Source organism: Anoplopoma fimbria, chromosome 11 (assembly GCF_027596085.1).
Source record: "Anoplopoma fimbria isolate UVic2021 breed Golden Eagle Sablefish chromosome 11, Afim_UVic_2022, whole genome shotgun sequence".
NCBI lineage: Eukaryota > Metazoa > Chordata > Actinopteri > Perciformes > Anoplopomatidae > Anoplopoma > Anoplopoma fimbria.
The window spans coordinates 50,916-76,175 of record NC_072459.1 but is presented as its reverse complement, the minus strand read 5'-3'; the positions used below and the strand labels follow the sequence as shown (position 1 = coordinate 76,175).

The 25,260-nt window shown below is 40.1% G+C and overlaps 2 protein-coding genes across 4 annotated transcripts; one reads left to right on the top strand and one right to left on the bottom strand.

The window, feature by feature from the left end:
- Window positions 1-3,196: 3,196 nt before the first annotated feature.
- On the bottom strand, window positions 3,197-8,133 carry ifnphi3 (interferon phi 3). 2 transcript variants are annotated; one of them, XM_054608101.1, is made up of 7 exons: window positions 8,048-8,133; window positions 5,813-5,943; window positions 5,437-5,738; window positions 4,563-4,655; window positions 4,288-4,449; window positions 3,797-3,868; window positions 3,197-3,538 (listed from the first exon to the last, which is right to left on the bottom strand). In XM_054608101.1, the coding sequence occupies exons 3-7, from the start codon at window positions 5,563-5,565 to the stop codon at window positions 3,431-3,433; spliced, it is 564 nt and encodes a 187-aa protein (XP_054464076.1). In that variant the 5' UTR covers window positions 5,566-5,738; window positions 5,813-5,943; window positions 8,048-8,133; the 3' UTR covers window positions 3,197-3,430. The 2 variants fall into 2 exon arrangements, with proteins under 2 accessions (XP_054464076.1, XP_054464077.1); XM_054608102.1 differs by having other exon boundaries at window positions 5,437-5,730.
- Window positions 8,134-16,139: 8,006 nt separating this feature from the next.
- On the top strand, window positions 16,140-22,821 carry LOC129098632 (globoside alpha-1,3-N-acetylgalactosaminyltransferase 1-like). Of its 2 annotated transcripts, XM_054607692.1 has the most exons (11): window positions 16,140-16,157; window positions 17,968-18,084; window positions 18,752-18,784; window positions 18,886-18,930; window positions 19,819-19,875; window positions 20,972-21,004; window positions 21,112-21,249; window positions 21,352-21,484; window positions 21,649-21,844; window positions 21,954-22,173; window positions 22,666-22,821. In XM_054607692.1, exons 2-11 carry the CDS (start codon window positions 18,026-18,028, stop codon window positions 22,805-22,807), a joined length of 1,056 nt encoding a protein of 351 aa, XP_054463667.1. In that variant the 5' UTR covers window positions 16,140-16,157; window positions 17,968-18,025; the 3' UTR covers window positions 22,808-22,821. The 2 variants fall into 2 exon arrangements, with proteins under 2 accessions (XP_054463667.1, XP_054463666.1); XM_054607691.1 differs by lacking the exon at window positions 16,140-16,157 and having other exon boundaries at window positions 17,942-18,084.
- The last annotated feature ends 2,439 nt before the right edge of the window (window positions 22,822-25,260 follow it).

Sequence of the window (25,260 nt, the reverse complement as noted above, 5' to 3'; positions counted from 1 at the left end):
ACTGGATCAGATCTATAGTTAGGACTGGTTCAGGTTTATAGTTAGGACTGGATCAGATCTATAGTTAGGACTGGTTCAGATCTATAGTTAGGACTGGATCAGATCTATAGTTAGGACTGGTTCAGATCTATAGTTAGGACTGGTTCAGATCTATAGTTAGGACTGGTTCAGGTCTATAGTTAGGACTGGATCAGATCTATAGTTAGGACTATAGGTTGGATCAGGTCTTATAGTTATAGTTAGACTGGTTCAGATCTATAGTTAGGACTGGTTCAGATCTGGTAGTTAGGACTGGTTCAGATCTATAGTTAGGACTGGTTCAGATCTATAGTTAGGACTGGTTCAGATCTATAGTTAGGACTGGTTCAGATCTATAGTTAGGACTGGTTCAGGTCTATAGTTAGGACTGGTTCAGATCTATAGTTAGGACTGGTTCAGGTTTATAATTAGGACTGGTTCAGATCTATAGTTAGGACTGGATCAGATCTATAGTTAGGACTGGTTCAGGTCTATAGTTAGGACTGGTTCAGATCTATAGTTAGGACTGGTTCAGGTCTATAGTTAGGACTGGTTCAGGTCTATAGTTAGGACTGGTTCAGATCTATAGTTAGGACTGGTTCAGATCTATAGTTAGGACTGGTTCAGATCTATAGTTAGGACTGGTTCAGATCTATAGTTAGGACTGGTTCAGATCTATAGTTAGGACTGGTTCAGATCTATAGTTAGGACTCTATAGTTAGGACTGGTTCAGATCTATAGTTAGGACTGGTTCAGGTCTATAGTTAGGCCTGGTTCAGATCTATAGTTAGGACTCCCCACTGACGTCAGGACAGCAGAGTCGCTGCCGATCTTTCGGCGCAGGCTGAAAACTCACCTCTTCAAGAAGTACTACCCTGAGCCTTCCTCGTAGCACTTATTGTATTCGTATTAGTTTGTTTCTGTACTTTTGCTCTGGCTTATGCTTTAAGATGCTTGTTTAAGAAAGGAGATGCACTTATGACTTCTGGTGACTAGTAGTTCTCTTGAATACCTATGTTGAATACACTTCCTGTAAGTCGCTTTGGATAAAAGCGTCTGCTAAATGACTGTAATGTAAAATGTAAATGTAAATGTAATGGTTCAGGTCTATAGTTACAGCTGGTTCAGTTCTTTAGTTACAGCTGGTTCAGGTTCATAGTTAGGCCTGGTTCAGGTTTATAATTAGGACTGGTTCAGGTCTATAGTTAGGACTGGTTCAGGTCTATAGTTAGATTGCACCCTTATGCTTAAGATAATGTCTACTGAGGTCTGCAGCAGGCTTTGCTGCTACACATAGATTTTCATATGCTTCTGATGCTTAGCGTCGCCGTTATACCAGACTTGGCGTTGGGTTCCGTTGGTTTGGGGGTTTTATGGAAGGTTCTCCCTGTTTTGGCTTAGTAGCTGCTTGGCCAATCCATGGAGCATTTTAAGAGCGGAGCTCCAGCGCCAAGTATAACTTTATTTCCATCGTTGCAATAAATGGATTAAGAATCCATGACGTGAGTGTTCCTCACTGAACTGATTGGTTGTTTGATTACTGATCAATGTCTTTTTTTGTTTATTTTTTTAACTAAGACTGAATGACCTCTTTACTAAAAGTATAAACTAAAACCAAGACACTATATTTGGACCCAGAGACCTTCAGACCCCTAAAGGATGTGGACTGAACCCAGACTTCTGGGGCTCCTTTGGGTTCTGGGGTTCAGTTTTTGTTCTGGGGCTCCTTTGGGTTCTGAGGCTCTGTTGGGTTCTGGGGATCCTTTGGGTTCTGGGGATCAGTTTGGGTTCTTGGGCTCCCTAAGGTTCCGAGGCTCCATTGGGTTCTGGGGCTCCTTTGGTTTCTGGGGATCAGTTTGGGTTCTGGGGCTCCTTTGGGTTCTGAGGCTCCGTTGGGTTCTGGGGCTCCTTTGGGTTCTGAGGCTCTGTTGGGTTCTGCGGCTCCGTTGGGTTCTGGGGTTCCTTTGGGTTTTGGGGATCAGTTTGGGTTCTGGGGATCCGTTTGGGTTCTGGCGTTCCGTTGGGTTCTGGGGCTCCTTTGGGTTCTGGGGCTCCTTTTGGGTTCTGGGGCTTCTTTTGGGTTCTGGGGTTCCGTTGGGTTCTGGCGTTCCATTGGGTTCTGGGGTTCCGTTGGGTTCTGGGGCTTCTTTTGGGTTCTGGGGTTCCGTTGGGTTCTGGGGCTCCTTTGGGTTCTGGGGCTCCTTTTGGGTTCTGGGGTTCCGTTGGGTTCTGGGGCTTCTTTTGGGTTCTGGGGTTCCGTTGGGTTCTGGGGCTCCTTTGGGTTCTGGGGCTCCTTTGGGTTCTGGGGTTCCGTTGGGTTCTGGGGTTCCGTTGGGTTCTGGGGATCCGTTTGTAGTTTCTTATAATGAATAAAGTCTTAAAGCTGCGTCTGTCATCAGGAGGTTCATCTGTTCATGAGTTTGGGTTTTTCTAGAACGTTCTGTGCTGACGGGTCTGTTCTGTGTTTCTCTTCACAACTGGATCCATAACAGCAAGAACAGATGAAGTTGTGATTAATCTGCGTGGTATTTATGTATTCATGGAGTATTTGTACTTTTGTCAGTGAGTCATTGAACTTGAGTGAAACGCTTCGAGCTGTAAAATGAAACGTGAGTCACTGAACTGAAAGAAACCGTTCAGCTGGTCTCACCTCCAACACAATGTTTACTTTATTACACATAGCAGAGTTTGTGTAGCTTAGCATTAGCTCATGTTAGCAGGTCTGATCTATAAACAGTGAGAGGAGTGAAGGTTCCTGTCATCTTAACCTCCACATCACCTCATATTAAATATGAATATCTATATTTAGATATATCTATGTATATTTATAAATTATATTTATATATACAGAACAGAAAGCAGACGTTTCTAGAGATATGCACGTGTTATTAAAAACATATAGACATGTTAAATACTTTAGAGACGGAATAAATACATTTAAATAATCATTTCCAGAATGTACGCAGCCGTTCAAAGATCTTAAATATGACTCACGTTAAAATGTGTTTTAATAAAAAACCTTTAATCATAATTAATGTCTCTGAAGCTGCAGACGATTCAACATAAACAGAAACCAGTGAGTCACTTCAGAGCTGAGTCAGCATGTTTACTGTCTATGTGTGTGTGTGTGTGTCACAGACACACTGTAGAATAAGGGCAAACCGTCACTTTTGTTTTCATGATGCTTTAATATGTTTGGATGGACCATTGAGACAAACAGAACAGAACAGAATTTAAATAAAAAAATATTTCAGAAAAATAAAATATAGGTATCAAAATATAAAACACGTCTTAATAAATAAATAGATACATAAATAAATAAATAAAAAGATAACTAGGTAGATGAATAATAAATATTGTCAGTGTCGTCAATGGGCGTGGTCTCTGTCGTCGGTGGGCGTGGCCATGGTCCTCAGTGGGCTTCTCTCCAGGTGAAACAAGTGTGGTGGTTGTAGAGGGTGGACTCTAGGACCCTGAGCAGATCTCTCCTCAGAGCCATCCAACCACAGGCGGCGCTGTCCTGAGTGACACACAGAGAGACCCGCCCCCTTAGCTGTGATTGGTTCAGCCCCCTCTGAACGACAGACCTATCACCCAATTAATAGAGACCCTACTATATATATATATATATATATATATTTATATATTTATATATATATATATATATATATTTATATATATTTATATATATATATATATATATATATATATATATATATATATATATATATATATATATATATATAAATAAATAATATTTATGTGTCAAAGTGTTTACCTGCTGCTGCAGAACTGCTGTCACGTTACTGAAGTAAGAAGATAAAACACTCGAACCATCAACACTGGACAACTGCAGGGAGAGAGAGACAGGTTAGAGAGAGAGACAGGTTAGAGAGAGAGACAGGTTAGATAGAGAGAGACAGGTTAGATAGAGAGAGACAGGTTAGAGAGAGAGAGAGACAGGATGGGAGGGAGAATGAAAGATTAATAGTAAAATATTCAAAAAGAACCTGGGATATCTGACATGAGATAGACAGGTGGTCAGACAGACAGTTGTTCAGACAGACAGAACTTCAGACAGACAGTCTTTTAGACAGACAGGTGGTCAGACAGACAGGTGGTCAGACAGACAGTCTTTTAGACAGACAGGTGTTCAGACAGACAGGTGGTCAGACAGACAGGTGGTCAGACAGACAGGTGTTCAGACAGACAGGTGGTCAGACAGACAGGTGTTCAGACAGACAGGTGGTCAGACAGACAGGTACTCACACAGCTCCCCTTCTCCAGCAGTCGGTGCTGCAGGTGTCGGAATTTGATGAACTTCTCGTGATCCCAGGTGACTCCTCCCTCTCCGACAGGTAACTCATGATCCTCAAACATTTGCTCCGCCTCCTGCAGTGACTCATACACCACCCATAATGCTCGGCGGCACTGCAAGTAACCAATCAGAGGTCATTGTTTTCATCCAGCAGCAGAGTTTTATTTTAAACAGACTTGTTTGACTTAAATCAGCTCTCTGATTGGCTGACTGCTCAGAGGATTACCTGCATGTGATTGGCATTCGCAGCAGGGAAGGCGGAGTCTGGAAAAGAGATGTTGGCGTTGTATGTCAGGCAGTGGGCAGGAAACGACCCCCCCTACAGGAAAGACAGGAAACAGACCAACCGTTAAAACTGACCTGCTAAAAGCAGCTAATGCTAAGCTACACATAGAAACATACTGACCCGGCCTATATTTGCTAATGCTAAGCTACACACTTTCTGAAGAAGCGAACACTGAAACACTGAAAGCAGCTGAAGAATCAGTTGAAGTGGACGTTTGTTGTTGTTGTTTTCTTTTAAATTAATTTGTAAGAAGATCTGATTCAAGAATAAAGATAAAAGCAGTGAAACTGTCAGAGTTCAAGTGTTTTCACTGAAAGCAGTTGAAGTGTCAGATAAATCTTTACTGATAGCAAACAGAACGACAGTCGAACAGAAAGATGTGAAAAGAAGCTCAGCTATTGAAAGCAGTTGAAGTGTCGGTAAATAGTTTTAATGAAAGCAGTTGAAGTGTCAGTAAATAGTTTTAATGAAAGCAGTCGACGTGTCAGTAAATAGTTTTAATGAAAGCAGTTGAAGTGTCAGTAAATAGTTTGAATGAAAGCAGTCGACGTGTCAGTAAATAGTTGTAATGAAAACAGTTGAAGTGTCAGTAAATAGTTTTAGTGAAAGCACTCAGAATGTTCTCATGTGTGAAAAGTTCAGAAGAATAAAATCTGAACGCAGTGAAAGTGAAGTGTAACTTTGAAAGTTTATCTATTCTGGAAAAACTCTAAAATAAAAAGTAAATAAAATAAAGTAGAATTCTAAAGAATCAGATGATGCGTTCAGGTGTTACAGTTAAAAGCAGTAACAGTTTGAAGGTCAAAGGTCGTACCAGGTCCCTGAGCAGGCGGTGGGCCGACTGGACCAAGGTTCCCTCCAGCTGACAGGTCGGCATGGCAACCGCCATCAGGTGGAGGCTGCAGACCTGCAGGAGGACAAGGAGGACCGGAGACAGGGTCATGGTTCAAGTGGTTCTGGTCCTGATCTTCAGCTGGTCTTCAGCAAGTCCTGGTTCTGATGATTTCTGGTCCCTCAGGTATTTCTTCAGGTGGCTCTGGTGGTTCTGGTCCTTCAGGCGGTTCTGGCGGTCCTTCAGGTGGCTCTGGTGGTTCTGGTCCTTCAGGTCCTGAGGTTCTGAAATATATCTCAGTTTAAGTTGAATTTCTACAAAAAGACAAATTGATGTTGTGAGTTTTAAAAACCTTCACCTGAAGAAAGTCCTGGTCTTATACTGAAGCCTGGTCCTGGTGCTGGTGCTGGTGCTGGTGCTGGACTGAGCTGGTCTGGGATGCTTCAGGTGTGCTGTGTGAACCGGCAGCTTCAGGTGAGTTCAGGTAACCTGGAACACAGAGCAGCAGATTGGCTGGGTGTCAGGACCAATCAGGGGCCGTGTACTTGAGTCATCAAATCCCAGAGGGTCTGATCCAAACCACAACGCCAGAGACCTGGACCAGAAGACGACTTCTCCGCCAGGTGAGTCACTGCATGTTCATGCAGGCAGGTAGACAACCTTCTACACGTTGAATTAATAGATTAATTTTGTCTGAGATCAAAACAAAGTGTCTTTAATTTACTATCAATAAATTCTGTTTGTTATTGAAGACGGTTATAATTAGTATATTTATATAAATATATATACATATATATATAAATAAATATATATATACATACAGTACCAGTCAAAAGTTTGGACACACCTTCTCATTCAACTACTTTGAAGAATCTAAAATATAAAACATATTCTGGTTTGTTGAGCATTTGTTTGTTTACCACATAATTCCATATGTGTTCCTTCATAGTTTGAATGTCTTCAATATTAATCTACAATGTAGAAAAAATAAAAATAAAGAAAAACCATTGAATGAGAAGGTGTGTCCAAACTTTTGACTGGTACTGTATAATACTAATAATACCATGTCACAAAAATAATAATAATATAATAATATAATAATAATAATAATAATATAATATAATAATAATAACGATAATAATAACGATAATAATAATAATAATTGTAATATTAATAATAAAGTAGAATGAACACACCGTGTCGTCGGCTCACAGATAACGACAAACTTCCGCTCAGCGAGTTTCCAGATCAGACGTTAAAATATCACAACGATGTGAGTTTCATTTCAGAGGAAATAAACGCATTAATATCAATATGAAGCTGAAGAGTCTCACATTTATAATAACGTGAAGTTTCTACACTGATGCAGACGAGCCGCTTCAGGAAGTCAGTGAGTCAAACTGATCTCAGACCAGGTCTCTGCTGAATCAGGGTTTCTATATTAATGTTTCCATTAATGTTTCCAATAATGTTTTATTAAAATAATGTTTCCATTTGTGCTGCGACGCTCGATGTTTGTGACGTTGGTGGACGAGGAAACCGTTTGTCGTTCTTACGATAATTGAGAACCGTCGTCATGGAGCTTCATCTCTGACGATGAGATCATCAGTTTACTGTTTCATCAGGAAAGAAAACAAAAAACTACTATTTCAACCTGTAAAAATACTGTTTCAGTAAAGTAACTAATACCGCTCTGTAAAAATACTGTTTCAGTAAAGTAACTAATACCACTCTGTAAAAATACTCTGTTACAGTAAAAGTACTAATACCACTCTGTAAAAATACTGTTTCAGTAAAGTAACTAATACCACTCTGTAAAAATACTGTTTCAGTAAAGTAACTAATACCACTCTGTAAAAATACTGTTTCAGTAAAGTAACTAATACCACTCTGTAAAAATACTCTGTTACAGTAAAAGTACTAATAGCCAGGGTAACTAATACCACTCTGTAAAAATACTCTGTTACAGTAAAAGTACTAATAGCCAGGGCGGCTGTGGCGTAGTGGAGAGCAAGGTAGTTCTCCAATCAGAGGGTCGGTGGTTCGATACCCGGCTTCGGCAGTCGATGTGTCCTTGGGCAAAGCCTCTGCTAAATGACTCTAATGTAATGTAATGTAATGTAATACCGCTCTGTAAAAATACTGTGTTACATTAAAAGTACTAATGCCACTCTGTAGAAATACTCTGTTTCAATAAAGTAACTAATACTACACAGAAAATAACACTGTTTCAGTAAAAGTACCAATGCTCTACTGTTAAATACTCTGTTCCAAGTTGATGTACTCAGTTGAAGTCCAACCAACAGTTCAAAATAAATATTTTTACCATAATGAACAATATTTACTAAAACAATAACATTATTATTAATAATAATACATGAACCAGCAAATATTTATACATGAAAAATGACTCCAAACATCAAAATTGTTTCATATTCAATTCTGTTAATCCAATAATTGACTAATATGACTAATTGATTAATATGACTAATTGATTAATATGACTAATTGATTAATAGAGTAATTGATCGATAATAACAGAGTGTATAAATTATTATTAATAATAATAACAGACTCTGTTAAATAAACTCACCGTATCAGGGTTCTGGTCTGCTGTGGTCCTTCAGGTTCTGGTCTGATGGAGTCCTCCAGGTTCTGGTCTTTGCTCCGTTGAGGTCGTTGTGGTTCTGATGAGTGTCTCCGTCGTGTCTTGTGGTTTAAATAAAGATTCATCCCGGGCCGACTGAAAGTGAAACTCTGATGTATTCAAAGCAAATCAAAGACAAAATTCTGCAAAATTTGGAAATTTCCCCCTTTACCCCCCCACCCCCCACCCCTGTCAGGGTGCCAGGCTGCATGAGGGGCATCTAACTACCTGTTACTACACAGTGCACAGTAGAAGTTCAATAAGAACACAAAGATACATGAAATGAAGTGATGACTTTGTGAACTTCAGTTTGTGGAACGTTGTGTCCACATATTTATGGACACGTTGTATGAAGTCTGAGCTGATTTCCCTCAAACGTCCCGGCTACTTAAATAAAGTATGTGGACACCTGAGATATATTTACTACATGGAGCATTTTAAATATCAACTCATAATTATAATTTAACTTATTATTATAATTTATACTTGAAAGGTTCTTCCTTCTTTAGTGTATGAATATCAAAGTGTGTTATTGCCGTTCATTCCTTCAGTAGTCGTCTTTAAACAAACCCGTTAAATAATAATTTAATAATAAATATATGTTATAATATATGACAGTTAAAGAAGAGCTCAGAACCCAATAATGAGGAAGAAGAACCGTATTGCTCCTCTAATGATTTATTTCTGTGTTCCTTCAGGTTCAAAGGAGAAAATCCATTTTGTTCTTATTATACTTATTGTTATTAAAGTTTTTATTAAGGACATATTGAGCGTGTGATGAGAGTAACTAAAGGGTTAAATCAAGGTTGTATACTGCATCATGAGGAGTTCTTTAGGTTCCGTTGTGACTCCTTCATGTTTCTGTATGAGTCTCAGTAGAACCCGTCTACGTCGGCACACATCAGGCCTCAGGATGCGGTTTAACCCCCAAAGGTTCAGTTTACATTTACAGAGAAGAGGCGTCAACACGACGCAGGAAGTTCAGCTTCAGATCCATTTTAACAGAATAGAAAGAGTCGAGAGGACCGACGGGGAGCTCTGAAACAGGAAGGAAGCGGAGAAATTCCCTCTGAGCCACTCTGAAGGTTCTCTTTCCTCTGAAGGTTCTCTTTCCTCTTCTGCTTCGTCACATTTGTCACATTTGTCACATTTGTGATGAAGCAGAGACTCAGAAGGAAAGTCCTCCTCATTCTCTCTCGGATTCTCTCGGATTCTCTCTCATTCTCTCTCATTCACTTTGATTCAGTTTCCACTTCAGCTGGAAGGAAAACCAATAAACCAAACTGCCCGTCTGTGTTTGAAGGTTTCATCATCTGCTTCAGCTTAGTTTCCTTTCAACATAAACAGTTACATCATTTAATACTCAACCTTTAATAATTAACAAATATAAAACTCTACATTATTAATAGTTACATCACTAATTCACTGTAGTACATTATTGACAAATAAGACTATTCTAACATGAATTTATGTCATAAATGCTGCTTCAATGGAGAGATGATCAGATAAAATGTATGTGGACTAAAATATGTACATTACATTACATAACATTACATTACATTATTACATTACATAACATTACATTACAGTCATTTAGCAGACGCTTTTATCCAAAGCGACTTACAGGAAGTGTGTTCAACATAGGTATTCAAGAGAACTACTAGTCACCAGAAGTCATAAGTGCATCTCCTTTCTTAAACAAGCATCTTAAAGCATAAGCCAGAGCAAAAGTACAGAAACAAACTAATACCAATACAATAAGTGCTACGAGGAAGGCTCAGGGTAGTACTTCTTTCCTTCTTTACTTTTTTACTTCTTGAGTTTAAAGATGGGCAGTGACTCTGCTGTCCTGACGTCAGTGGGGAGTTCATTCCTCCACTGAGGGGTCAGGACAGGAAGAAGCTGTGACCGGGCAGAGTGGTCGGGCGGGGGTGTAGGGCTTCATGGTCTGGAGATAGGAAGGAGCTGTTCCTCTCACTGCCCTGTAGGCACCAGAGTCTGTAGCTGGATGCTCCTACAGGGAGCCAGTGTAGAGAACGGAGAAGGGAAGTTGTGTGGGAGAACTTGGGTCATTGAACACCAGACGAGCTGCAGCTTTCTGGACGAGCTCCAGAGGTCTGATGGCCGACGCCGGGGCTCCAGTAGTGAGTTGCAGTAGTCCAGGCGGGAGATGACCAGAGCCTGTAGAGCACCTGCACCGTCTCCTCAGGGAGGAAGGGGAGAATCCTCCTGATGTTGTAGAGGAGGAATCTGCAGGAGCCTGTGACCGATGCAATGTTTGCTGAGAACGACAGTTGGTCGTCCAGGGTCACACCCAGATTCCTCACAGTCCCAGTTGGCGTCACCACGGCATCATCAATGGTGATGGACAGGTCTCGGTGCGGGCAACCCTTCCCCGGGAGGAACAGTAGCTCGGTTTTGTCCAGGTTCACAATATGAACAATATACTTAGTCTATTCTAGCTGAGAGAAGTAGTTCAGTATCCCTCCAGAAGCCAAATACACTCTGGAGTGAAACCTTGACTGGACTGACTATATATTAACTAAGTATTAGCTTCTCTGCACTGGCTCCCTGTTAAATCAAGAATAGAATTTAAAATCCTTCTCCTCACCTACAAAGCTCTAACTGGTCAGGCACCGTCTTATCTTAAGGAACTTATAGTTCCATATTACCCAACTAGAGAGCTGCGCTCCATCAATGCAGGGTTACTTGTGGTTCCTAGAGTATATAAAAGTAGGATGGGAGCCAGAGCCTTCAGTTATCAGCCTCCTCTTATTATTATTATATTCCTTTATTGATCCCCATGGGGGAAATTCGGGTGTTGCAGCAGCTCAACTACACAGAAACAGATAATAAATACACATATTATACAATAAAATAAAAATAAAAATAGAATAAAATAAAAAATAAGAATACAAATAAATAAATGTACAGTATATCCACATGGGGGGCTGGTCAGCATGGTGACAGACTGTGGTCTCTGCTGTTGTTGTACAGTCTGATGGCAGTGGGCACAAATGAGCGTCTGAAGCTCCGTCCTGCTCTTTGGTAGAATCAGCCGATGGCTGAAAGAGCTGCCCAGCTGCCACAGTTCCTCATGGAGAGGGTGAGAGGGATTGTCCAGGATGGCTCCTCTTCTGTGGAACCAGGTTCCAGTTTCAGTCCGGGGGGCCGACACACTCACCACTTTTAAGAGCAGGCTTAAGACCTTCCTTTCTGATAGCGCTTATAGTTAGGACTGGTTCAGGTCTATAGTTAGGACTGGTTCAGGTCTATAGTTAGGACTGGTTCAGGTCTATAGTTAGGACTGGTTCAGGTTTATAGTTAGGACTGGTTCAGGTTTATAGTTAGGACTGGTTCAGGTCTATAGTTAGGACTGGTTCAGGTCTATAGTTAGGACTGGTTCAGGTCTATAGTTAGGACTGGTTCAGGTTTATAGTTAGGACTGGTTCAGGTCTATAGTTAGGACTGGTTCAGGTTTATAGTTAGGGCTGGTTCAGGTTTATAGTTAGGACTGGTTCAGGTTTATAGTTAGGACTGGTTCAGGTTTATAGTTAGGACTGGTTCAGGTCTATAGTTAGGACTGGTTCAGGTTTATAGTTAGGACTGGTTCAGGTTTATAGTTAGGACTGGTTCAGGTCTATAGTTAGGACTGGTTCAGGTTTATAGTTAGGACTGGTTCAGGTTTATAGTTAGGACTGGTTCAGGTTTATAGTTAGGACTGGTTCAGGTTTATAGTTAGGACTGGTTCAGGTTTATAGTTAGGACTGGTTCAGGTTTATAGTTAGGACTGGTTCAGGTCTATAGTTAGGACTGGTTCAGGTCTATAGTTAGGACTGGTTCAGGTTTATAGTTAGGACTGGTTCAGGTTTATAGTTAGGACTGGTTCAGGTCTATAGTTAGGACTGGTTCAGGTCTATAGTTAGGACTGGTTCAGGTCTATAGTTAGGACTGGTTCAGGTTTATTAGGACTGGTTCAGGTCTATAGTTAGGACTGGTTCAGGTCTATAGTTAGGACTGGTTCAGGTCTATAGTTAGGACTGGTTCAGGTCTATAGTTAGGACTGGTTCAGGTCTATAGTTAGGACTGGTTCAGGTCTATAGTTAGGACTGGTTCAGGTCTATAGTTAGGACTGGTTCAGGTCTATAGTTAGGACTGGTTCAGGTCTATAGTTAGGACTGGTTCAGGTCTATAGTTAGGACTGGTTCAGGTTTATAGTTAGGTTGGTTCAGGTCTATAGTTAGGACTGGTTCAGGTCTATAGTTAGGACTGGTTCAGGTCTATAGTTAGGACTGGTTCAGGTCTATAGTTAGGGCTGGTTCAGGTTTATAGTTAGGACTGGTTCAGGTCTATAGTTAGGACTGGTTCAGGTCTATAGTTAGGGCTGGTTCAGGTTATAGTTAGGACTGGTTCAGGTTTATAGTTAGGGCTGGTTCAGGTTTATAGTTAGGGCTGGTTCAGGTTTATAGTTAGGGTTCTGGTTCAGGTCTATAGTTAGGACTGGTTCAGGTCTATAGTTAGGACTGGTTCAGGTCTATAGTTAGGACTGGTTCAGGTTTATAGTTAGGACTGGTTCAGGTCTATAGTTAGGGTCTGGTTCAGGTCTATAGTTAGGTTCTGGTTCAGGTCTGTACCTGGACTGGTTCAGGTTCTCCTTGGTCCAGCCCCTAGATATGCTGCTATATTATTAATCACAGACAGCCCTATTTTCATGGCTACCTAGGATACACTAATAATTGCTGCCTCTTATAAGTTCTCTCCCTCCATCTTTATGTATTAATCATTTATGTCATTTATGCACATTATGCTGCTCATTCTGGTCTTTGCTTCTTCCCCTGGGAGTCTTTGTGCTTTCTCCCAGCCTTCAGGTTCCCAAAGGAATTTTTCCTGTACCTGGACCGTAAAGTCGTGCCTCCTGCTGTGAAGGACAGACTGACACCCACTGCTACTGAGGGTCCATTATTATTATTAATCACATTACTATCCCTATTTTCATGGCTATAATTCTACTGTAATAATTGCTGCTGTTATTATAAGTAGTCTTATTATATGAATCATTTATGTCATATACATTGAATGTGTTGTATCTCTGTTATGCTGTTCATTCTGTACACATGACATCTATTGACTTCTGTCCATCCTGGGAGAAGGATCCCTCCTCTGTCGGATCTCCCAGAGGGATTTCTTCCTTTTTTCTCCCTGTTAAAGGGGGACAGAGGATGAGTTTTTCCTGTGCCGATGTGAGGGAAGGACAGAGGATGTGAGGGTCTAAGGACAGAGGATGTGAGGGTGTAAGGACAGAGGATGTGAGGGTGTAAGGACAGAGGATGTGAGGGTCTAAGGACAGAGGGGTGTATGTGACAGAGGATGTGGACAGGACAGAGGATGTGAGGGTGTAAGGACAGAGGATGTGAGGGTGTAAGGACAGAGGATGTGAGGGTCTAAGGACAGAGGATGTGAGGGTCTAAGGACAGAGGATGTGAGGGTGTAAGGACAGAGGATGTGAGGGTGTAAGGACAGAGGATGTGAGGGTCTAAGGACAGAGGATGTGAGGGTGTAAGGACAGAGGATGTCTCATGTGTACAGATTGTAAAGCCCTCTGAGGCAAATTTGTGATTCGTGAAGAAAAAGGTTCAAACCTTTCGTTTTACTATTTGTGTTTTTTTTAGAACACGGAATAAATGTTGACAGTGAAAACAAGTAAATAAAATAATATATTATGTTATTAAATTAACTAAATATAATAATATATCATGTTATTAAATTAACTTAATATAATAATATATCATGTTATTAAATTAACTAAATATAATAATGAATCATGTTATTAAATTAACTTAATATAATAATATAATCATGTTATTAAATTAACTAAATATAATAATAAATCATGTTATTAAATTAACTAAATTAATAATAAAAATCATGTTATTAAATTAACTAAATATAATAATATAATCATATTAAATTAAATTAATTAAATAAATAATATAAATTAAATAAACTAATATAATAATAAATCAAATATAATAATATATCATGTTATTAAATTAACTACATATAATAATAAATCATGTTATTAAATTAACTAATATAATAATAAATCATGTTATTAAATTAACTAAATATAATAATAAATCATGTTATTAAATTAACTAAATATAATAATAAATCATGTTATTAAATTAACTAAATATAATAATAAATCATGTTATTAAATTAACTAAATATAATAATATATCATGTTATTAAATTAACTAAATATAATAATAAATCATGTTATTAAATTAACTAAATATAATAATAAATCATGTTATTAAATTAACTAAATATAATAATAAATCATGTTATTAAATTAACTAAATATAATAATAAATCATAATAATAAATAAATTAAATTAACTAAATATAACTAATTATATAATAATAAATTAAATTAACTTATTAAATTAACTAAATATAATAATAAATCATGTTATTAAATTAACTAAATATAATATAAATCATGTTAAATTAACATATTATTAAATTAACTAAATATAATAATAAATCATGTTATTAAATTAACTAAATATAATAATAAATCATGTTATTAAATTAACTAAATATAATAATAAATCATGTTATTAAATTAACTAAATATAATAATAAATCATTAAATTAACTAAATAATAATAAATCATATTAAATTAACTAAATAAATAATAAATCATGTTATTAAATTAACTAAATATAATAATAAATCATGTTATTAAATTAACTAAATATAATAATATCAATCATGTTTATTAAATTAACTAAATATAATAATAAATCATGTTATTAAATTAACTAAATATAATAATAAATCATGTTATTAAATTAACTAAATATAACAATAAATCATGTTATTAAATTAACTAAATATAATAATAAATCATGTTATTAAATTAACTAAATATAATAATAAATCATGTTATTAAATTAACTAAATATAATAATAAATCATGTTATTAAATTAACATGTTATTAAATTAACTAAATATAATAATAAATCATGTTATTAAATTAACTAAATATAACAATAAATCATGTTATTAAATTAACTAAATATAATAATAAATCATGTTATTAAATTAACTAAATATAAATATATCAATAAATCATGTTATTAAATTAACTAAATATAATAATAAATCATGTTATTAAATTAACTAAATATAATAATAAATCATGTTATTAAATTAACTAAATATAACAATAAATCATGTTATTAAATTAACTAAATATAATAATAAATCATGTTATTAAATTAACTAAATATAATAATAAATCATGTTATTAAATTAACAAATATAATAATAAATCATGTTATTAAATTAACTAAATATAATAATAAATCATGTTATTAAATTAACTAAATATAATAATAAATCATGTTATTAAATTAACTAAATATAATAATAAATCATGTTATTAAATTAACTAAATATAATAATAAATCATGTTATTAAATTAACTAAATATAATAATAATCATGTTATTAAATTAACAAATATAATAATAAATCATGTTATTAAATTAACTAAATATAATAATAAATCATGTTATTAAATTAACTAAATATAATAATAAATCATGTTATTAAATTAACTAAATATAATAATATATCATGTTATTAAATTAACTAAATATAACAATAAATCATGTTATTAAATTAACTAAATATAATAATAAATCATGTTATTAAATTAACTAAATATAATAATAAATCATGTTATTAAATTAACTACATATAATAATAAATCATATGTGTGTGATCCTGCAGGTGAGGCCTCATCTGAATGAGTTTTCTTTATGTTTATTAAACGTCATCATTTGGATTCACATAAACGTTTATTCCTGCAGGAAGCCCTAACACGTGACGTCACTTATCCTGCTTCCTGGTCCACGTGTTGACGTCACGTGTTGACGTCACGTGTTGATACCTGCGGGGGGCGGGGCCTCCGGCTCCCTGAGCAGGAAGCAGAGTTAGTGTTAGGACCAGTTACACTTCCTGGTTCAGAGGATGCGCACGGTGAGTGAGAGACAGAGAGAGTGAGAGGGAGAGAGTGAGAGAGTGAGAGACAGTGAGAGTGAGAGAGAGTGAGAGAGGTAAACGCGTAAATAAGGTGCGCGGGTCCGTCGGGTGACGCAGCGGATCAATAATCAGTTATCGATGGCTGTGTGGCGCTGTGACGTCACACTCCGGGACCGGGTCTCAGGTTCCAGAACAGCTGGTCCACTTCCTGGACCCGGTCCAGAGTCTGGCACGGACACCCGCTGCGCGTCCACGCGTTATTAATACTAGTACTACTATCTAATACTAGTACTACTATCTGATACTAGTACTACTATCTAATACTACTCTGATACTAGTACTACTATCTAATACTAGTACTACTATCTGATACTAGTACTACTATCTAATACTAGTACTACTATCTGATACTAGTACTACTATCTGATACTAGTACTACTATCTGATACTAGTACTACTATCTGATAGTAGTACTACTATCTAATACTAGTACTACTATCTGATACTAGTACTACTATCTGTACTAGTACTACTATCTGATACTAGTACTACTATCTGATACTAGTACTACTATCTAATACTAGTACTACTATCTGATACTAGTACTACTATCTGATACTAGTACTACTATCTAATACTAGTACTACTATCTAATACTAGTACTACTATCTGATACTAGTACTACTATCTAATACTAGTACTACTATCTGATAGTAGTACTACTATCTGATACTAGTACTACTATCTGATACTAGTACTACTATCTAATACTAGTACTACTATCTGATACTAGTACTACTATCTAATACTAGTACCACTATATATATTACAGAAGTCAGTTGAAGACTTCTGTAATATATATGTATATATATATATTCTATATTGAATAAGGGACCCGGGGAGCATTCGTCTGGTTAGACCTGCTGGATCTGGTCTCAGTGGATCAGGTCTGGATTAAAGACTCTGTCTGTGGATCAGGTCTGGTTTAAGGACTCTGTCTGTGGATCAGGTCTGGTTTAAAGACTCTGTCTGTGGATCAGGTCTGGTTTAAAGACTGTCTGTGGATCAGGTCTGGATTAAGGACTCTGTCTGTGGATCAGGTCTGGATTAAGGACTCTGTCTGTGGATCAGGTCTGGATTAAGGACTCTGTCTGTGGATCAGGTCTGGTTTAAAGACTCTGTCTGTGGATCAGGTCTGGTTTAAGGACTCTGTCTGTGGATCAGGTCTGGTTTAAAGACTCTGTCTGTGGATCAGGTCTGGTTTAAAGACTCTGTCTGTGGATCAGGTCTGGTTTAAAGACTGTCTGTGGATCAGGTCTGGTTTAAGGACTCTGTCTGTGGATCAGGTCTGGATTAAGGACTCTGTCTGTGGATCAGGTCTGGATTAAGGACTCTGTCTGTGGATCAGGTCTGGTTTAAAGACTGTCTGTGGATCAGGTCTGGTTTAAAGACTCTGTCTGTGGATCAGGTCTGGTTTAAAGACTCTGTCTGTGGATCAGGTCTGGATTAAGGACTCTGTCTGTGGATCAGGTCTGGTTTAAAGACTCTGTCTGTGGATCAGGTCTGGTTTAAGGACTCTGTCTGTGGATCAGGTCTGGTTTAAAGACTCTGTCTGTGGATCAGGTCTGGTTTAAGGACTCTGTCTGTGGATCAGGTCTGGTTTAAAGACTCTGTCTGTGGATCAGGTCTGGATTAAGGACTCTGTCTGTGGATCAGGTCTGGTTTAAAGACTGTCTGTGGATCAGGTCTGGTTTAAGGACTCTGTCTGTGGATCAGGTCTGGATTAAGGACTCTGTCTGTGGATCAGGTCTGGATTAAGGACTCTGTCTGTGGATCAGGTCTGAGCTGGTGTGACTGAGACTACGATGAAACACCTGAACAACGGAAGAGCTTTGACTCTGGTGCTGGTGGCTGTGCTGCTGGGGTGAGTACTACTGCTACTACTGCTACTACTACTACTACTGCTACTACTACTACTACTACTACTACTACTACTACTACTACTACTACTACTACTACTACTACTACTACTACTACTACTACTACTACTACTACTACTACTACTACTACTACTACTACTACTACTACTACTACTACTACTACTACTACTGCTACTACTACTACTACTCTACTGCTACTGCTACTACTACTACTACTACTACTACTACTACTACTACTACTACTACTACTACTACTACTACTACTACTACTACTAGTACTACTACTAGTACTACTGCTACTACTACTACTACTACTAGTACTGCTACTACAACTGCTACTGTTAAATGCACATATACTGCTGATGCTGGGTGAGTTTATACACAGGTACTACTACAAATACTACTACTATTTTTAAAGTATTAACACTACTGCTATGTGCTCATATTATATATTTGATGAAGTGAAAAGTACAAGAAGCTTTTGACAGAAACACTTCAGGGTAGATGGTAACTACAACTCCCAAGGTGCATTTCACCAACACACAGCCAATCAAAGAGCTTCATTAGATCTGAGAACAATGACTCCGATCATAAATCTGATCACGTCTATTGATTCTTGATGATTGACTGTGTTTCTGTTTGAACCCACAGAGTGCTGTGCTACTACATCACTCCGTCCTTCAGGTAGTACTCACAACATATTATGTATATTATTAACGTATACATATTGTATATGTACTGTTGTATATGTACTGTGTGTGTTTGTGTGTGTGTGTTTGTTACAGAGGCATTAAGCTCTTCAAGGAGAACGACATCAGACAAGAGAACAGGTCAGTAAACCTTAGAACCTTTTCCCTGGGTGTGGATTTATAGGCTTATCAGCTCCACCCTGCTCACACAGAGCACCTGTTCACATTACATTACATTACATTACAGTCATGTAGCAGACGCTTTTATCCAAAGCGACTTACAGGAAGTGTATTCAACATAGGTATTCAAGAGAACTACTAGTCACCAGAAGTCATCAGTGCATCTCCTTTCTTAAACAAGCATCTTAAAGCATAAACCAGAGCAAAAGTATAGTGCAGAGGCAGATTACTACGAAAACAATAAGTGCTACAAACTACTACGAAGCACCTGCTCACCTGTTCACTTGTTTACCTGTTCACCTGCTCACCTGTTCACCTGCTCACCTGCTCACCTGTTCACATAATGTATAATACAACATATACAATAGATAATAATCCTATATCTCTACAGAGACACAAAGACAGAGTCCTTTGGTTTTTGTTTGTCTTTGTGTTTTCGTCCAGCTGAACGTCTAACGTCTTTACAGACCATAATATGCTGCCATGTCAGTTCTGATTCTAATATTTCTAGTGGGGACCCTGAACCCCCCGATGATAAAGAGTCTGAGTGGTGGTGCGTTCAGGGACTGTAGTGTGTTGAACCTGCTTCTCTGCTGTGTATTTAGAGGGTGTAGGTTTATGTTGATCCATAATCCAACAAAGAGAAACCAGGAACTAGAAACCAGACATCTGGTTCTATGAGTTCTGAGTAAAACTCAGGTGAGACGAGGACACACCTGAACTCCTCACAAATGTGTTTGAAGTACCTGGGTTTGTTTTCTGAACTTTGTTTAGCTCAGAATCACAAATCACATTCAGTATATAACTGTATATAGATATTTATACATATATTTGTGTATTTGTTCACAGACTGGATGCTGATGTCATCCATGTGAGTCGTGAGTTCCACCTGGTGGCTCCTGATCAGTGAGTACCTTCGTAACTTTCTGTGTTGGACTCACCTGTAGACAGGTACTCTTCATCCTCTGTCAGCAGGAACATCAACACTCTGCTGATTACATTACATTACATTACAGTCATTTAGCAGACGCTTTTATCCAAAGCGACTTACAGGAAGTGTTTAAGTTTATTTCAGGAGACTAAAAAGAACCGGGTTCTAGTTCTATTTCTATTTCTCTGTCATATGAAACATAACCAACTAACTGAAGGTCTGATGCTGACAAGTTGATTCCTGTCATTCTGACGCGATGCTAACACTGTAGCTAAATCAACAGGAACGGTGCTAACACTGTAGCTAAATCAACAGGAACGGTGCTAACACTGTGGCTAAATCAACAGGAACGGTGCTAACACTGTAGCTAAATCAACAGGAACGGTGCTAACACTGTAGCTAAATCAACAGGAACGGTGCTAACACTGTAGCTAAATCAACAGGAACGGTGCTAACACTGTAGCTAAATCAACAGGAACGGTGCTAACACTGTAGCTAAATCAACAGGAACGGTGCTAACACTGTGGCTAAATCAACAGGAACGGTAACACTGTGGCTAAATCAACAGGAACGGTGCTAACACTGTAGCTAAATCAACAGGAACGGTGCTAACACTGTGGCTAAATCAACAGGAACGGTGCTAACACTGTAGCTAAATCAACAGGAACGGTGCTAACACTGTAGCTAAATCAACAGGAACGGTGCTAACACTGTAGCTAAATCAACAGGAACGGTACTAACACTGTAGCTAAATCAACAGGAACGGTGCTAACACTGTGGCTAAATCAACAGGAACGGTGCTAACACTGTGGCTAAATCAACAGGAACGGTGCTAACACTGTAGCTAAATCAACAGGAACGGTGCTAACACTGTGGCTAAATCAACAGGAACGGTGCTAACACTGTAGCTAAATCAACAGGAACGGTGCTAACACTGTGGCTAAATCAACAGGAACGGTGCTAACACTGTAGCTAAATCAACAGGAACGGTACTAACACTGTGGCTAAATCAACAGGAACGGTGCTAACACTGCTTAGAGAAAACTAATGATAAAACTGTTTGTGTTTCAGTCTGCAGTACAAACAGCCGAGCATCGTACACGGGTGAGTATCACCTTCAGACCTCGTTGTTGTTGTTGTTGTTGTTGTTGTTGTTGTTGTTGTTGTTGTTGTTAGTTTGTTTGTTGATGATGTCACTATGTTTTTAACAGTAGTCGTACCGATGTGGTGACGGTGACGCCCTGGCTGGCTCCTGTGGTCTGGGAGGGAACCTTTAACCCGGTTCTACTCGACAGCATCTACAATAAAAAGAACGTCAGCATCACAGCCACCGTGTTCGCTGTTGGAAAGTAAGTATGACATCACAACGTTGCGGTTTCCACGCCGCCCTTGACGCAGCACGTCTGCTCTGACCTTTGACATGGAAGTGACCCCTCTGACGGTCTGGACAGGTACATCATGTTCCTGAAAAACTTCCTGGAGACAGCAGAGCAGCACTTCTTCATTGGTTTCAAGGTGCACATTTGTGTGTTCACCGACCGGCCAGATGAGGTGCCCCAAGTCAGAATGGCCACCGGCAGACAGGTAAACCGTAGAACGTAAAAAGAACCAAACAGAGCTACTTATTTACACGGATCTCTTCTTCTAAAGTCATCGATCGCTTTGAAGTTCTGGTTTGTTTCGAGAAATGAACTCTCCTGCAGGTTTCCTGGCTCTTTGGTTTCAACTGACTCCTCTTCCTCCTCCAGCTGACGGTGCGTTCGGTGCCGAGCTCCAAGCGTTGGCAGGAGATCTCCGCTCGAAGGATGGAGCTCATCCAGTCACTGATCGAGGAGCAGCTTCCCAACGACAGCGGCTACATCTTCTGTCTGGACGTCGACTCTAAGTTCCACGGCCGATGGGGGACGGAGTCACTGGGCGGACTGGTTGCCGTGATACATCCAGGTAAGAGAACGGACCAAATCACCGTCATCCTTCAGGCTGATGATCCACAGAGACTCATCAAGGTGTATCTCTGGCTCCAGGTCGTTCAGCCTGTTCCTTGTTTCTACAGGTTACTATAGAGACGACCGCAGCAAGTTCCCCTACGAGCGGAGTCCCGAGTCCAGAGCCTACGTGGCTCCTGGTGAAGGAGACTTCTACTACTGTGGGGGGGCGTTTGGAGGTCTTCTGCAGGAAGTACATCAGCTCGCCAAAACCTGCAGATCCAACTTTGAGTCTGATGCCAAAGAGGGCATCGAGGCTGCCTGGCAGGAGGAGAGTCACCTGAACAGGTAGACAGGAGGAGATACTTCTGAACAGGTAGACAGGAGGAGAGACACCTGAACAGGTAGACAGGAGGAGATACTTCTGAACAGGTAGGCAGGAGGAGATACTTCTGAACAGGTAGACAGGAGGAGATACTTCTGAACAGGTAGACAGGAGGAGAGTCACCTGAACAGGTAGACAGGAGGAGATACTTCTGAACAGGTAGACAGGAGGAGATACTTCTGAACAGGTAGGCAGGAGGAGATACTTCTGAACAGGTAGGCAGGAGGAGATACTTCTGAACAGGTAGACAGGAGGAGAGACACCTGAACAGGTAGACAGGAGGAGATACTTCTGAACAGGTAGACAGGAGGAGAGACACCTGAACAGGTAGACAGGAGGAGATACTTCTGAACAGGTAGATAGGAGGAGAGACACCTGAACAGGTAGACAGGAGGAGAGTCACCTGGTGGTGAGGGCTATATCCTAATGACTGTACTTCCTGCTCCTGTGTTCAGGTACATGTGGATCAACAAGCCCAGTAAGGTGCTGTCACCTGAGTACCTTTGGCAGGACTTCAAACCCAAAAACCCAGAAGTTCACATCATCAGGTTCTCTGGAGTTATCAAGAACTACGCTGAGATCCGACCCAACGCCTGAGAGTCCGGGCCGGACCGGACTAGACTAGACTGAACTGGACTGAACTACCTCTGCACACCTTAAACTCGCCGGTTTTGACGGTACGCCACCCTGATGTTACAGGGTGGCGTACCGATCCGTCCCCTTCAGACTCAGGGCATCACCTCTACGGAGCAAACTGTTGCTCTACTCGCTTAAACTATCAAAGGAGGTTTAAATATGTTTTTTAGCTTAAAATCTTTTTTAATTTCATTTATTTTCTTAAAACTTATGCACATTAACTCTAAAACCCTGGTAACTACACTCAGCACTGTGCCTGAACACACCGTGTGTGACACTGAGCGTAACTGAAGCTGTTTCCGCTAGTTATGCTAATAGTACCTGGCAGAACCCTCTACAGAACCTGGGAGCTGTGTGACAGCTCATCCATCTATCAGGGTTTCTGCGGATCATTTAAATTTTATATTGAATGCAGGAAATTAAAAATTTTAGGCCTGAAAAGGTAGACATTTTATAGAAATAAAATGAATGTTTGCTGGAATTTATTTATTTATGGCTTGGTGGGAGAACGGAACCACAAACAATATAAACACAGCCAGAATCTACACAACCACGTCCCAGTGTCTGGGTCCAGGTCTACACCGGGACCAGAATACTCATACAGAGCCAACCATGATACGGGTCAGCTGATCCAGACTCTTAGAGCAGGTTTACTAACATAGTCATAATACGGGGTATTTATATTTGAGCTGTACTTGTTAACCCGTCGTACCTGGTACCGGTCCATCCCTGTTACCAGTCCACCCCTAGTACCGGTCCATCCCTAGTACCGGTCCATCCCTGGTTCCGGTCCATCCCTGGTACCGGTTCATCCCTGGTACCAGTCCACCCCTGGTACCGGTCCATCCGTAGTACCGGTCCACCCCTGGTACCGGTCCATCCCTGGTACCAGTCCATCCCTGGTACCGGTACATCTCTGGTACCGGTCCATCCCTAGTACCGGTCCATCCCTAGTACCGGTCCATCCCTGGTTCCGGTCCATCCCTGGTACCGGTTCATCCCTGGTACCAGTCCACCCCTGGTACCGGTCCATCCGTAGTACCGGTCCACCCCTGGTACCGGTCCATCCCTGGTACCAGTCCATCCCTGGTACCGGTACATCTCTGGTACCGGTCCATCCCTGGTACCGGTCCATCCCTAGTACCGGTCCATCCCTGGTTCCGGTCCATCCCTGGTACCGGTTCATCCCTGGTACCAGTCCACCCCTAGTACCGGTCCATCCCTGGTACCGGTCCATCCCTGGTACCGTCCATCCCTGGTACCAGTCCATCCCTGGTATCCTGGTACCATCCATCCCTGGTACCGGTCCATCCCTAGTACCGGTCCATCCCTGGTACCAGTCCATCCCTAGTACCGGTCCATCCCTGGTACCGGTCCATCTCTGGTACCGGTCCATCCCTGGTACCGGTCCATCCCTGGTACCAGTCCATCCCTAGTACCGGTCCATCCCTGGTCCACCCCTGGTACATCCATCCCTGGTACCGGTCCATCCCTAGTACCGGTCCATCCCTGGTACCGGTACATCTCTGGTATCATCTCCATCCCTGGTACCGGTCATCTCTGGTACATCTCTGGTACATCTCTGGTACCGGTCCATCCCTAGTACCGGTCCATCCCTGGTACCGGTACATCCCTGGTACCGGTACATCTCTGGTACCAGTCCACCCCTAGTACCGGTCCATCCCTGGTACCGGTCCATCCCTAGTACCGGTCCATCCCTGGTACCGGTACATCTCTGGTACCAGTCCATCCCTAGTACCGGTCCATCCCTGGTACCGGTTCATCCCTGGTTCTGGTTCATCCCTGGTACCGGGTCCATCTCTAGTACTGGTTCATCCCTGGTACCGGTTCATCCCTGGTACCGGGTCCATCTCTAGTACTGGTCCATCCCTGTCCATCCCTGGTACCGGTCCCTGTGGCGAGCTTACAAAGAGACCCATAATGCATGCTGCCAGTAGAAGACAGGCGGACATTTTGGCTCAAACTTCACTTCAGCTCCAAGCGACCTCTGGCTCGTAGTACTTTGGTTTGACCACTAGAGGGAGACAGACTGCATGAGAAGGAACCATTTATCCCCTCTAAAGATATATATATAAATATATATAATAATCTGACTACATAGCTTGGAGCTCCTCAGTAATATTCATGTGTCTTTCACTGTTTCAATGTTTATGACAGATTCATGTTATTTGTAACATGTCGATATGAAAATATAGTTTTGAAGGAAAGCTCTCAGTAAACAGTCAACATATAAATTATGGAGCTTACCTGATTATATGTTTATGAATTGTGTCACTAATCTTGTATTTCAGTGTATTTTCATCAAATTGACGCTAGTGAAAGATGATGAGTCGTGGCATTACCCATAAATCTTATTTATAATGCCAATATTGCTGTTGAAATTAACATCATAT

Bases quoted from the DNA above. Each gene is read 5' to 3' on its own strand.
- ifnphi3 (XM_054608101.1), bottom strand. From the start codon at position 5,565: ATGACCCTGTCTCCGGTCCTCCTTGTCCTCCTGCAGGTCTGCAGCCTC. The intron at 3,869-4,287 runs GTGAGTACCTGT...CTCTCCCTGCAG, and splicing joins TGCTGGAGAAGGGGAGCTGT to TTGTCCAGTGTTGATGGTTC. The intron at 3,539-3,796 runs GTAAACACTTTG...TGTGTCACTCAG, and splicing joins CAGCAGTTCTGCAGCAGCAG to GACAGCGCCGCCTGTGGTTG.
- LOC129098632 (XM_054607692.1), top strand. From the start codon at position 18,026: ATGAAACACCTGAACAACGGAAGAGCTTTGACTCTGGTGCTGGTGGCT. The intron at 18,931-19,818 runs GTCAGTAAACCT...ATTTGTTCACAG, and splicing joins GACATCAGACAAGAGAACAG to ACTGGATGCTGATGTCATCC. The intron at 21,250-21,351 runs GTAAGTATGACA...CGGTCTGGACAG, and splicing joins ACCGTGTTCGCTGTTGGAAA to GTACATCATGTTCCTGAAAA.